Source organism: Halichoerus grypus, chromosome 5, assembly GCF_964656455.1.
Source record: "Halichoerus grypus chromosome 5, mHalGry1.hap1.1, whole genome shotgun sequence".
NCBI lineage: Eukaryota > Metazoa > Chordata > Mammalia > Carnivora > Phocidae > Halichoerus > Halichoerus grypus.
Genome location: NC_135716.1, coordinates 111,018,863 through 111,033,229, shown reverse-complemented (window position 1 = coordinate 111,033,229; position 14,367 = coordinate 111,018,863). Strand labels below are relative to the sequence as shown.

Here is a 14,367-nt window from a genome sequence, read left to right as displayed (position 1 = left end):
GCAGGGTAGGGACCGAGGGGCGGGGCCAGCAGTCCTTTTCCGCACCCTTCTCGGTCTCGGCCCCCTCAGGCCTGGAATGAGCGCGCTCCGCCTCACACCAGGGCGGCAGGTTCCCATGGCTTCCCCCCCACCAATGGGCGTCTTAGGGGTAATTATGGGAAATGTAGTTCCAGGCGAGCGGGCTTGTACGCGCTCGCAGACCACGATCCCCGACAGGCCCCACGCCTCTGCGTCGCCTCACGCAGAGCCTGCGCGGGGGAGGCGCGTCCCCAACGGCTCCCGCGGCGGTTCGAACTCGGTGCAGCCGGGGTTCACTCGTTCCCCGCGTGGAGTGTCTGATGCTTCCACGCCCCGAGCTCAGGAGCGGGTCCGAGGCTTCCGAACGCGGACGAGAGCGCGGCGTGCGCTGTTGTCAGGTGGGTCTGTCTCCCAGCTACGACTTGGGTGGTGAGTGACTGCTCCTTGGAGGGTGAAAACAGGCCTACCTGGCGGAGTTTTGTTCCTTTCCTTCCCAGCACCCTCGGACGCGCTTCGCATCGTCTTCACCCTTGCTGCGGACGCTGCTCTGCAGACTTGTATTTTGAGAAATCGGTGAGGGAGACGTCATGTTTTCCTCCGCTTCTTTCAGATGAACGTGGGATCAATTCTGTTAAATTGAGAGTTCTTAATAACAGGACCATACAACATAAATCTATAACCTCCTTCCAAATTGAGGAATTTTTTTCGACTACAGCCCATCCTATTACCTACAAGGTTTATAAACAACACCGGTTTTTCGGTGTTGATGGATGCGCGTGCGCGTAAAGCTACCAACGCGTAATTAGGAGCAGAAGGTGATCTGGTCAGGGCCTGTCGGTAGTAGCATGATGCACTTTTCCACGTATGTACAGGCAGTGAAGATAGACTTTTATAACCTACTGTAAGTTGAAGGGAAGAAAAGTTTTCATGGCTCAGGAGGAAAAAAAATTAAAAGCAAATGTATTCATTAGTACGTAAGTGTTAGGGATTGTTACATTAAAATACACAGAAGATGTTGGACGTAAAACCTGATTTAGTTGAAACGTAATATCGAATGACATTTTAGAATTCACCCAAATTGTCTGTACCCTTTTTTCCTTCACCATGCTGTAGGAAGCTAGAAATGTTGAAAAAATAAAGCAGAATGGGGACCTGATCCATTGACTTTTGTATGGGAGAGTCTTCTCATTTAAGCAGAAGCAAATTTGTGCAAACGAAAGGGGAAAAAAGAAACATTTTCTCTGCGATTACATAGCGTCTCATTTAATTTCCTGCCACAGTTTCTTCCAATAAGGTGAGGGGTTTCTTTTTAATCTTCCTTCTTACATCTGAGAAATTTTGAGTGGGGAATAAATTTGCCTCTCTATTTGAGCTGGATGAGGGGAAGGAAGGGCAATTCAGCAATCATCGTTTATTCACTGAACATACTGACCTTCTGTAAGTGGCCTTAATAGTCCTGAACATAATACATAAGATTCCTAACCTTTTGGAGCTTGAGATGTGGTCAGAATTCTAGAAGGGTGATGAAAGAGAGGTGCTACAATGACAAAGGTAAATGGGATCTGAAAGAGGAATGTAACTAAGATGCAAAAAGATGTACAGTAGTAGAGATTTTAAAGCCTTAGTTCTTAATATATTCTTAATATGTATATGTACATATTCTTAATATGTATTTTAATACATAATGATTATATGTGTTAATTATTAATAATAAAATGTGGCCCTTTATCACGATTTTTATGTGTAAAGTTATTTAGTAGAGAATTTCACAACTCTAGAGATACTCATCAGTTGAAGAAAGAAAAACTTTTCTTCATGTATTTCTGAGTTAACTTGCCAAAGGCCATTTTGATCTCTATGGTTGTGATGTGAAGGTGTGTGTTTTTAAATTTTATAACTATTGTGAATGAGAGGAGGAGATAACCTTTATTTGGTAATAAATCGCCATTAAGGAAATATGAGTGACTGTAATGATACCAATTTTATCAGATTTCCAGAGCTTGTAACTTGAGTATGTAAGTTCAAAAGCTCATCTTGAAATTGATTTATAAGTTAGAAGTTGCAGTGTGACATAATTAAAAGGTCTTTGGATCCTGATGACTTAGGTTCAGATCTTGTTTCCACCATTTACAGTTTTTGTGACCTTGAGCAAATTATTTAATTTGCCTTATTCTTAGTTTGTTTTAACTTTAACATGGAATAACAATATTTAATGTGCACTATTGTTAGAAAGATTAAATGTGCTTAGAAAAGGGGGAACTATTGAACTTTCTATTTCCTTGGCTTTACACTGCAGAGAAATTCATTGTTACTGGGTTTTGGTTTTGTTTTGTCTTAAATTACCATGAAAGATTGCACAACATTTGAGATAAATAGAAAAATAATGAGTTAAATTCTATTAATGTGAGAGTATTTGACACCACAGATTCTTTCTGGCAAGGTACAAGAAATACACTTCTTTTTTTAAGAAATGGAATCTAGTTCATCAGACTACTGTAATAAAGACAATGAAGAAGAAAATTTGCTTGCAAATGTTGCTTCCTTAAGACATGAACTGAAGATAACGGAATGGAGTTTGCGGAGTTTAGGGGAAGAGCTATCCAGGTACGTAAGTAAAATCACGTATGGACTTCAGAATATGACTTTATGAACGTAAAATGTATGGATTTCATTATTATATATTGTGTTTCTAATAGAAGAGAATACGAAATAATCTGTAATTTTTAATGTAATTCTTGGTTTAGGAAAAAAATAGAAATGTTAGAGAAGTGTTATACATTAATGTTTATACATTAAGTAAACACCTTTGCTATATTAGGACTCAGTATAAAATATATGTTTGGGCTTAATCTTTTATTATTATGACTATTTTTTGAATCTTAAGTAATCCTACCATAGAGTCTCTTTCTGATTATTAGTTTAAAATTCATTACAATTTATTAAGAAATTTAGTTGAAACATTGCCTTAAGTTCATAACTGAATGTGATTTCCAGCAGAACTTCAGGGGCTTTTCTTTCTGTTTTCTTATTTAATGTATAGAAATTTGGAGTGAATACTTAAATTAGGAACTAAAATGTATTTTTATTTTTTCTCTAGTGTTAGTCCAAGTGAAAATTCCGATTATGCCTCTAATCTGTCAAGATCTGAAAAACTCATTCTGGAAGATCTTTCTCAGCCTAACCAGCTTGGACTTTTGAATTACGTACCTTATAAAAAAGTTTGTAAAATGCCCACTGGCAGTACTGATTTTCAAAAAAAGCCAAGAGATAAGGTTATTGTTTTTAGACCTGTCTACTTAAAAGTAGCTTTAGTTTCAGACCTGTCTACTTAAAATACTTTTTCTTTGAGTTTTTTCTTTAAATGCCTGTTTATGTTTTCCGTAGTCTTTTACCATTGTGCTTAAGACTCTTGAATTTAAATATTACGGTTCTTGTTGTGTCCTCACAAGAAAGTAGTTGCTTTAGTATATTACTCTATTTTTAAACTTCTATATTTATTACCTTTTTGCAATTAAATGTCTTGCTTTGCCCAAGTAAATTGTAACCCCTGTGATTTTGGGCACTATACGTAATAGGTAATCAGTTATTAAGTGGTTAAAATGTATTTAGTATATTTAGCCTGGGTCAAGTGCTGTATGATGGCATGGCACTGTTCTTTTTTCATTATCCCTAAATTTTCTGGATGATCTTAGACATCTTTACTGGTCTGGAATTTTCTCCTTCTGTCTTTTTTATTCCGTCCTATTATCTACCTTGTTGTGTTTACCTTTCTTCCTTACTCAGCTCTTCAATCTCCCTTTCTGCTCTCTTCTTCCTATTCTCTATTACCTCACCACCAGCATGCATGCCTGCATATGGTTGCATATGCACATCATAATCTTCTTTCATAAAAATGTGCTCTTCCCACTTCAGAAAGCTAACAATTGAGAGGTTTTCTTTTTGTAAGGAAGCTGCTTAATGTAGCTATGTGTGCCTGCAATTTAGAAAATAAATTCAAATTCCATGTCTACAAAGATTGTGTAATTCTGGGAAATTTGACCTGTATCCTAACTCAAATTGCTGATCATTTTTGTTACATATATGTTTTAATTGAAATCATTGTGTTTTACCCTAAACAAAATCAAAAGACTAATGACAAATTGGAGGGGAAAATATTGGTAATGCCTATTAAAGACAAAGAGCTAATATCTAATATGGGAAGAGCTTCTAGGAAGAAGATCAACAACCCAGTAGAAAAATGGACAAAAGACATGTGTGAAAGAGGAAATTAAAATGATCTTCAAACAAATAAAAAGGTGTTCAGTCTCATTCATAATAAGAGAAATTCACAATGAAACTATACTTAGGTACCAATTTGTACCTATCATACCTTTGACACTGTATTTTATTGGTGAAATTAGGAGAAGATGGGCATTCTCATACATTGCTGGTAGCAGTGCAAAATGATACAACCCCATATGGAGGGGCATTTGGTAATGTTTCCCCAAATCACAAACGTTTTTACCCTTGACATGGAAATCCCTCTTGTAGAAGAAAACATGACAGGTATGCCTGCATGAGTACAAAATGAGGCTTTGTTTGTCATAACAGGTTAGAAATACCTCAAGTGCCTATCAGTAGGGGATTGGTTGAATAAACATGCAGTGGAAACTGCAGCTGAGGTGGGGATATGAAAGAATAGGAGTTTCTAACTATATTGATTGTGGAGAGATTGGCAGGATATATTTAAGAAAAAAATGCAAGGTATAGAATGACATATAGAATGCTAGTTTTTGCATAAGTCACTGTGAGGGTGGGTAATTCGTATTGCTTGCAAATGAAAGTGGAAACATTAGAAGACTGTGTTGAAGACCATAACTTAGCTTCCCTATATAGGCAGGTTCCCTTTTTTTTTTTTTTTTTTAGGATTTTATTTATTTATTTGAGAGAGAGAGAGAGAGCACAAGCAGGGGGAGTGGGAGACTCCTGGCTAAGCAGGGAGCCTGATACGGGGCTCGATCCCAGGACCCTGAGATCATGACCTGAGCCATAGGCAGACGATTAACCATCTGAGCCACCTGGGTGCTTCAATTCCCTATTTTTTGCTGTATGATTGGTGTTATATAAAAATTTATAAATAAGAAATTTAAAGGGTTGCTTGGGTGGCTCAGTTAAGCATATGACTTCTGCTCTGGTCATGATATCGGTCCTGGGATGGAGCTTCATGAGCCTCACGTTGAGTTCTACTTCTCCCCCTCCCTCTTTCTCTGCCCCTCCCCCTGCTTGTGCTCACTCTCTCTCCCTCCCTCTCTCTCTCTCACTCAAATAAAATCTTAAAAGAAAACTTACAAAAATGGTTACCTACCTACTAAAAATGGGAATGAGGCTTCTGTGTGTATCTTATATAGTTTTGAGTTTTGAATTGCATATTACTTTTTCAAAAAAAAATCGTATCTTAACCTCAACCCTCAGGAAAATTAAAATAATTTATTATAAAATATATGTTCAAAAGTATAATAAAAATGTGTATAGTTTAAAGAATTTATTCATTATCCATTTTGTTGTTGATGGTCATTTGGATTCTTTCCATTTATTGTCTCTTATGGACAAATGTAGTAGGTATGAATATTTTTATATTTTCAGGTGTAAAAGTTTTAGATTTACACCCAGGAGTAATATTGTTGAGTGTTAGCATCTTCAACTTTACTGGATAATACCAAGAACTTTCCCGAAGTGTACCATTGTTTATTAAGCTGTACTTATTTATGTATACATCCACTAGCAGTGGAGGAGAGTGCTGATTGTCCCACACATCCTCACCAGCACTCACTAAATATCTTAACTCATTTTCTGAGCTACTTAGTCATTTTACTGACAGTTCATCATTTTCCATTACATATAGTGCTTAATGAAATAATCCAAAATAACTTGCTCTTTCTCATTTTTCAGATGTCTTTTTCATCTGCCCCCATGGACCAGGAGATCAGAAATCTTCGAGAGAAACTTAACAAACTCAGGCAACAGAATGCTTGTTTGGTCTCACAGAATCATTCTTTAATGACTAAAATGGAATCTGTCCACTTTGAATTAACACAGTCAAGAGCAAAAGTATGTTTCTTGAAGTGGTGCCTATGCCAATAAAAAGCAATTTGAATCATTTTAAGATTTATAATTGGAAATATATTCTGTGTATTGCCTTAATGTGTTATATATAATAATTTTTATTATGATAATATAGGATCAACATGTTATGGAATCAATTTAACATGAGTTTAAAATCTGCAAATGATTTAGGAGAAATTGTATACTGTGTGTGTTTACATAAGTCAAAGCTTCTTAAAATCTTAAGATTACAAATTTATGTGGTTTTATTTCTTTTTATAAAGAAAATATAGCTTATTTATCTTCCTTTTTAAACTAATACATTCTCATTGTTGAAAACTTTGAAAATAGAAAAGAAAGGGAGAAAGATCACCCAGTTTCCACCATCGAGAAACTACTTTATTGGTTTATTACATTGTTGAATCCAGACTGTTTGAATAGTTTTCTTTTTTCTTGTGTTTTTTACTTTTACATCGTCTCAGCATTTTCTGATACATTTACTCAGCTTTTCCAATGATCATTTTATCATAGCATTGTTTCCTTTATGTGATTATGCCATAATTTAATTAATAACTCTCCTCTTTAAGTGGCTATTTTTATTTTTATTTTTTTTAAGTAATCTCTACACCCAACATGGGACTCGAACTCATGACTCCAAGATGAAGAGTTGCATGCTCTACAAACTGAGCCAGCCAGGCACCCCTAATGGTTTCCTATTTTTTGCTGTATGATTGGAATTATACAAAAAATTAGAAACCAAAATGTCCAATAATAGAGGGATGGTAAAGTATGATATATCCATATAAGGGATTGCTACAGAGCTTTTTTTTTTTTGAGGTAAATATATCAGTTCTAAGATGCAAGGTTGTTTTATGAAACATTGTAAGGTTTAAATGATAATAATATGTGAAAAGTCACCTAGAATGATGTCTGCATATAGCACTAATATATTGAGTGGTAGAGGAACATTACAGAGCAACACACATAGGCAGTGATCCCAGTTTCGCTTTTTATTAAAAGAGCAAATGTGTCTGTATGTTTGTGTGTATGTATATAGATATATGTAACATATATAAGAACAGAAAGATTGTGCTCCACATTGTTGCTAATTTTGAGAGGGATTGGAATGTCTTGTGGTGAGGCTTTCACTGTTTACTTTTATAGATGTATTGTTTTAAGTAGTAGGATTATGGGAGATCTTTTTTTTCTTTTGTGTGTTTTATTTTTTAAAAAATTTTTTTAAAAGATTTTATTTGAGATAGAGTGAGAGAGAGAGTGAGCGAGAGAGAGTACGAGCAGGGAGGAGGGGCAGAGGGAGAGGGAGAAGCAGGCTCTCCACTGAGCAGGGAGTCATCTGCGGGGCTCTATCCCAGGATCGTGACCTGAGCCCAAGGCAGACGCTTGCCCGATTGAGCCACCTCTTCTGTATGTTTTAAACAAAACAAAGTGCTATTGGAGATAATTCCAGCCTAAGGAGAAAAAAATGCTCCAGTGAACAAGAAACTTTTTTGTATTTGGGATTATTTCTAGGATAGAATTTTAGAATGACCAAATCACAGGGAATTTTTTTTTCCCCAGAATTTACTGTACTCTGCATTCTCCTGAGGTTTTTTTTTTTTTAAATATTTTATTTTTTTGAGGGAAAAATACTTTGTTTTTCTTGATTTCTCACAAGGTTTACCTTTTCAGTATATTTGTTTGCTGTGTAATTTGTTCACCTTTTTTGTTTATTGATTTAATTTTTCTACCAACTATAGATTTTTTCTTAAGTCATAGAAGCTTAATTATTTAAAGGCAAAGAGATGTTAAGAGAATTTTACTAATAACTACTGAACTAATTATAGCATTTTGTTCCTTTCTTTTAGTATATAGACACATCAGTGGTTATTTATTCTAGGCAGTAGGACAGTTATTTATATTTTACTTCCCATCTCAGCATTTTCTAGATTGCCTAACAAAATATTTTTAGGGAGATTCCCTTTTCTAGGGTAGGTCTCAGCTTTTGCTGTTGCATATATACCACTATTGGAAATCTTGTGCTGGAATTCCTCATTGTATCAACCAGTATATTCATAATTTATCTTTCGCAATGTTTGTAGTTACACTTTGGAGCCAGGCATTCAGCTCTTCCCGAGCTTATTGCTCTCCAGGCCTGCTGTCCAGCTGCTCTCCTGGGACTTGTCTTTGATATTCTGGGTTTGATCTACTGTTCCCTGGATCCTGTGTCTTCTTCTTTCTTGGTTTAGTCTTCCTTTAAGTGGAACATATTTTTCTAGTAACCCCCTTGCCTGTCTGAAATGTCCTAATTTCTCCCCTGACATTTCTCCCCCAAATTATTTTGCCTTAGAATTTCTGGGACATTGCTTTCTTGTTTTCCATCTTCTGCTGCTTCTCTGAAAAGTCCAATGCCATTGTGAATCAATTTCCTTAGTATGTAACTTTTTTCCATTTGTTTTTCCTTTTATGGTAGTTTTAAGGATCTTCCCTCTTTCCTTGGTGTTTCAAAATTTCAGAATGACATGTCTTTGAATAGACCTTTTATTCAGTGTAGTAGGTACATGAGGACCCTTTCAGGCTGGAATCTTGTGTTCTTTGGTCCTGGAAATTTTTCTTATGCAATCTCTTGGGTAATTTTCTTCCCTCTGTTTTCTTCTTTTTCTTCTTTTTTTTTTTTTTTTTAAGATTTTATTTATTTGACAGAGAGAGACACAGTGAGAGAGGGAACACAAGCAGGGAGAGTGGGAGAGGGAGAAGCAGGCTTCCCGCAGAGCAGGGAGCCCAATGTGGGTCTCCATCCCAGGACACCGGGATCATGACCTGAGCCGAAGGCAGACGCTTAACGACTGAGCCACCCAGGCGCCCCCCCCTCTGTTTTCTTCTATTTTTCCTATTAGGTGAATATTAGATCACCTCGATTGGTCCTCTAACTCTTTTGACCTTTTAATCTATTAAGGGTTTTTTTTTTTTCCCCTCATGTTTTCTATCTCCTTGTCTTCCTGTGATACTTTTTAGGAGATTTCTTAACACTATCATCCACACCTCTGTTGAATCTTATTTTAGCTGTCATATTTTTTTCATTTTCCAGAGCTTTCCCATGTCCTCTGATTCTTTGCTTTGTATTAAATAATATCCTGATGCAGTGTCCTCACTTAGCTTTCTGAAGATTTAATGATGTGTGTGTATGCGTGTGTGCATACTTGCCTTGCTTGCTGCCAGTTGCCTCTTTGTTTTGGCCTCTGACTTTTATGTTAGCAGGATTTTTTTGCAGATGTTAGTGTTTTAGCTATTTATATTTAAGAGAAAAGCACTTAGGGGTGCCTGGGTGGCTCAGTTGGTTAAGCGACTGCCTTCGGCTCAGGTCATGATCCTGGAGTCCCTGGATCGAGTCCCGCATCGGGCTCCCTGCTCAGCGCGGAGCCTGCTTCTCCCTCTGACCCTTCCCCCTCTCATGTGCTCTCTCTCTCTCTCTCTCTCATTCACTCTCTCTCAAATAAATAAATCTTTAAAAAAATGTTTTTTTAAAAAAAGAGAAAGGCACTTAAATGCTGTTTAGAACCTCTGTGTACAAAGGTGAAGTTTGTTGTCCAGTAAGCTTCATATGTTGGTGATGCCTAGGGAGATGGCTCTTTTGTAGGGAGATACCTTGTCTCTTTCTTCCAGTATCAGTATGTGAAGTCTTTTTCTTTGGAGCTGTTGAGTTTCTCCAGCAAAGAATCCTTTGATTTCCCACCTGTGGGATAGCCCTAAATGAGATGAAATACTAGTGGGAAGTTGACTGTTTTATATTAATCAATTTGTTTATAACTACTTCATCCCTGCTTATCATAATACATAGTGTCCCAGAGTTCTAAACCTTTCCTGTTCAGTTTCTCCAGATAATAAATTTTCTATCTCTTCCTGATAGGCCATCATTTGACTGTTGGTGTTTTAGGAATGGGAAAAGGAGTATTGACTTACCAACAGAGATTTTGAGCTGTATTCCAGGCTTTCATTCCTGGACCTATGCTTTTCTGTATTTTCTAGGTTTTTTCTAATAAGCATGTATTCTAAAATAAGGTCTTCAATTGTAAAAAGATTCAATAGGTGTTTTTTTGTTTACATTTTTATGACTTGATCTTTTATATTTAATTTTCTGATTTATGTGAAATTTATCTTTTTGGATGTTGTCAGTAGAGATTCTTTTTTCACCCACAAAAAGCTAATCAATTATCTTGGGATATGAAGTTGAGGGTAATGGCAAGAGCTTACACGCTGACACTGGCTTGTGATGATGACACGCCCATGTAAATGTTGATCAAAGGAATAGATAGGGCGAGCTTCACATTTGACCAGTGATTAAGGAGTTATATCGGACACCCTCATCAGACAGAAAAAGAAACAAAGGACCAATTAGATTAATTTATCTTCTGAAAGGAAGTGCTCTAAAAGTTTTTTTTTTTGGTTTTGTTTTAGGTTTTTATGCTTGAATCTGTTCAACAACAGGCAGCCAGTGTGCCAATCTTAGAAGAACAGATTATAAATTTGGAAGCAGAAGTTTCAGCCCAAGATAAAGTTTTGAGGTAAGAATACTTTTTATGGCTTTAAAATTTTTATTTATTTTGCTTTTTGGTGTATCTAGTGAAATCTTGTTCCCTACCCCAGTAAATCTGTAGTGTCCTGTAGACTGTCTTAGAACTTAGGAAATCTGTTCCCCAATCCATCATACCTCCTCTTGGCTCCAGGATGCGTGAAGTTTAAGGGGGCTAAAAAAGACTAAATCTTAGCTGAGGTGCTTAATTACATGCTTTTATTGAAAATGAACTAGTTCATTTCTTGCCCTACATAGTAGTACATGCTGGTGTTTCAGTGGGAGTTCAAGAAATAAAATAGAAGGAATCAGGCACTTTATAATTTATCCCCTTCTTCTGCTTTGAATAAAATGAGAAATATATGTATACTAAATAGCCCATTACTCCATTTTGATGATTCTCAAAGTGTAGTTCTGGGACCAGCAGTATTAGCATCTTCTAGGAACTTGTTAAAATTGTAGGTCTCAGGGGCACCTGGCTGGCATAGTCAGTTGAGCATCCGACTCTTGGTTTTGGTTCAAGGTCGTGATCTTGGTTGTGAGATTGAGCCCTGTGTTGGGCTCTGCGCTCAGTGGAGAATCTCTGCTTGAGATTCTCTCTCCTTCTCCCCCATCTCTCTCTCTCTTTCTAGAATAAATAATAAATCTTTTTAAAAACTTGTAGATGTCAGGTTCTATCTCAGATTTACTGAATTACAAATTCTAAGAGGTCAGTAGTCTGTGTTTTAATAAGTCCTGCAGGTGATTCTCATGTACACTAAAGTCATTTTTCATGACCATCAGAATTTTGTAATTTTCTTTGTATTACATGTAATTTTAATTTTATTCCTAGGTATTTTATATTTTTGGTTGTTGTGAATTTGTTCATGTTCTGTTCATTGATGGTATATAGGAAGGCTGTTGCTTTTTATGTAATATAATTATTTTGTAATTAGACTATTTGTCATACTCTTTTATTCTAATAATTTTTCATTTTGATTCTCCTCGATTTTCCAGGCAGCTAATGATATTATCAGCAAAAAAAAAGAAAATATTGTCTTTTCAATATTTATACTTACTACTTTTTCATTTTTCTTTTTGTAACTGTTAGAGAAATCATTGGATATAGTGGTGATAATAGTCATCCTTAACTAGTTTCTGAACTTTATGGTTATGCTTCTAGTATCTGACCATGAAATAGGATATAAGCTGTTATTTCAGATATATGTATCATTTCATTCTTTATAAAGACTCTTAGTAGGCAAGGGATGAATTTTGTCTATTTCTTATTAAATATTGGTTTCTCTTACCTCAGTGATTTAAAGTGATAGAATTCCTAATGTTGAGCTATTCTTGCATACCTGGAATAATCTCTTTAATAGCCTTTAAAAATACCCTTTACTGGGGCACCTGGGTGTTGAGCGTCGGACTCTTGGTTTCTGCTCAGGTCATGATCTCATGGGTCGTGAGATGAACACCACCCCCTCCCCCTGTCGGGCTCTGCAGGGAGTCTGCTTGAAGGTTCTCTCCCTCTGCCCCTCCCCCCACTTGCCTGCACATGCACGCACACACTCTCAATAAATAAATCTTTAAAATATGTATATATATCCTTTATTTAATAGAGAGGCAGAAGATAAATTAGAGCAGAGCCAGAAAATGGTGATTGAAAAGGAACAGAGTTTGCAGAAATCCCAAGAGGAATGTATAAAGTTAAAGGTGGACTTACTTGAACAAAGTAAACAAGGAAAGAGGTATGTGTTTTCAAAGCAAATTGTTTTGGGGCGCCTGGGTGGCTCAGTTGGTTAAGCGACTGCCTTCGGCTCAGGTCATGATCCTGGAGTCCCGGGATCGAGTCCCACATCGGGCTCCCTGCTCAGCGGGGGGTCTGCTTCTCCCTCTAATCCTCCCCCTCTCATGCTATCTGTCTCCCATTCTCTCTCTCAGATAAATAAATAAAATCTTAAAAAAAAAAAAAAGTATTACAAAGCAAATTGTTTTTGTAGACGGAAAAAAAATATATTACCTATTTAAAATTATAGCTAATTTTTAAAGTGAAAAGAATTTCAGAAACCTAGTAGTAGGGTAATTTAATGTTCTTTTTGTCTATTAATTATTTTTAATTTTCTATTAAAAATTTCATGTTACTGGCATTCTGGATTGGGATTAGAAGCCTGATAATGATAATCAGTGTAATGATATTTACTTATTTCTGAAATTAAGTTGTATGACCTACATAAAATTCGTGAGGAAGTGTAGTTGGGTCTTCCTTTAGGAATACATGAGTAATGCAAAAGTATTTTTTTTTTTTAAGATTTTATTTATTTATTTGACAGAGAGCTAGAGAGCACAAGTAGACAGAGCAGCAGGCAGAGGGAGAGAGAGAAGCAGGCTCTCCGCTGAGCAGGGAGCCCGATGCGGGGCTTGATCCCAGGACCCTGGGATCATGACCTGAGCCGAAGGCAGATGCTTAACCGACTGAGCCACCCAGGCACCCCGCAAAAGTATTTATTTTATATAAAACATGTTTTAAGATAAAGTTTTGTAGGTAGCCTTGAATAAGGAACCATTAACTCTGAATGTCAATTAACCTTTAAACTAATAAAGATTTAAATTTTTTTAGTTTAATAATATTTTCTAATATCATAATATAATTATAGCAGCTTTTACACAGGGTAAAATGATAATCTGCATTTTGATCTTCAAAAAATTTTTTTTTTCTTGGGGCGCCTGGGTGGCTCAGTCAGTTAGGTATCTGACTCTTGGTTTTGGTTCAGGTCATGATCTCAGGGTCGTGAGATTGAGCCCCTCGTCTAGCTCCATGCTCAGCAGGGGGCCTGCTTGAGATTCTCTCTCTCCCTCTCCCCCATCCCCCACTCGCATGCTTGTGTGCTCACTCTCTCTCAAATAAAAAAAAAAAATAAAATCTTAAAAAAATTTTTTTTCTTTTTCAAGTTTTTATTTAAATTCTAGTTAGTTAACATACAGTTTAATACTAGCTTCAGGTGTAGAATTTAGTATTTAATCACTTACATACAGTAGCCAGTGCTCATCACAACAAGTGCCCTCCTAAATACCCATAACCCATCCCCTACCCACCTCCCCTCCATCAACCCTCAGTTTGTTCTCTGTAGTTAAGAGTCTGCTTTATGGTTTGCCTCCCCCTATCCCACCCACGTTCATCTGTTTTGTTTCTTAAATTCCACATATGAGTGAAATCATATGGTATTTGTCTTTTTGTGACTGACTTATTTCATCTGGAGTAATACTCTCTAGCTGCATCCACATCTTTGCCAGTGGCAAGATTTCATTCTTTTTGATGACTGAATAATACTCCATTGTATGTACATACCACATCTTCTTTATCCATTTATCAGTTGATGGACAGTTGGGCTTTTTCCGTAATTTGACTATTTGACTGCTGTAAACATTGGGGTGCATGTATCTCTTCAAATCAGTATTTTTGTATCCTTTGGGTAAATACCTAATAGTGCAATTGCTGGATCATAAGATAGTTCTATTTTTAACTTTTTTTTTTTTTTTTTTTAAGTAGGCTCCATGCCTAGTGTGGAGCCCAGCACGGGACTTGAACTCACAACCCTGAGATCAAGACCTAAGGTGAGATCACGAGTCAGATGCTTAATTGACTGAGCCACCCAGAAACCTCTATTTTTAACTTTTTGAGGCACCTCCATACTGTTTTCCAGAGTGACTGAATCAGTTGG

General features: G+C 36.6%; 1 protein-coding gene across 6 annotated transcripts in view; it reads left to right on the top strand.

Annotated features, from left to right (window-relative positions):
* The first annotated feature begins 76 nt into the window (after positions 1-76).
* Positions 77-14,367, top strand: part of CCDC18 (coiled-coil domain containing 18) — a 107,657-nt gene continuing 93,366 nt past the window's right edge. For 3 of the 6 annotated variants that reach the window (XM_078072744.1, XM_078072743.1, XM_078072745.1), the window contains exons 1-6: positions 77-416; positions 2,487-2,622; positions 3,116-3,290; positions 5,947-6,105; positions 10,552-10,658; positions 12,268-12,396. In XM_078072744.1, the coding sequence (XP_077928870.1) occupies positions 77-416; positions 2,487-2,622; positions 3,116-3,290; positions 5,947-6,105; positions 10,552-10,658; positions 12,268-12,396 (1,046 nt within the window). Of the gene's footprint in view, positions 417-515; positions 592-1,131; positions 1,313-2,443; positions 2,623-3,115; positions 3,291-5,946; positions 6,106-10,551; positions 10,659-12,267; positions 12,397-14,367 lie in introns of all 6 variants that reach the window. The other 3 variants (XM_078072747.1, XM_078072748.1, XM_078072746.1) reach the window with 3 other exon arrangements.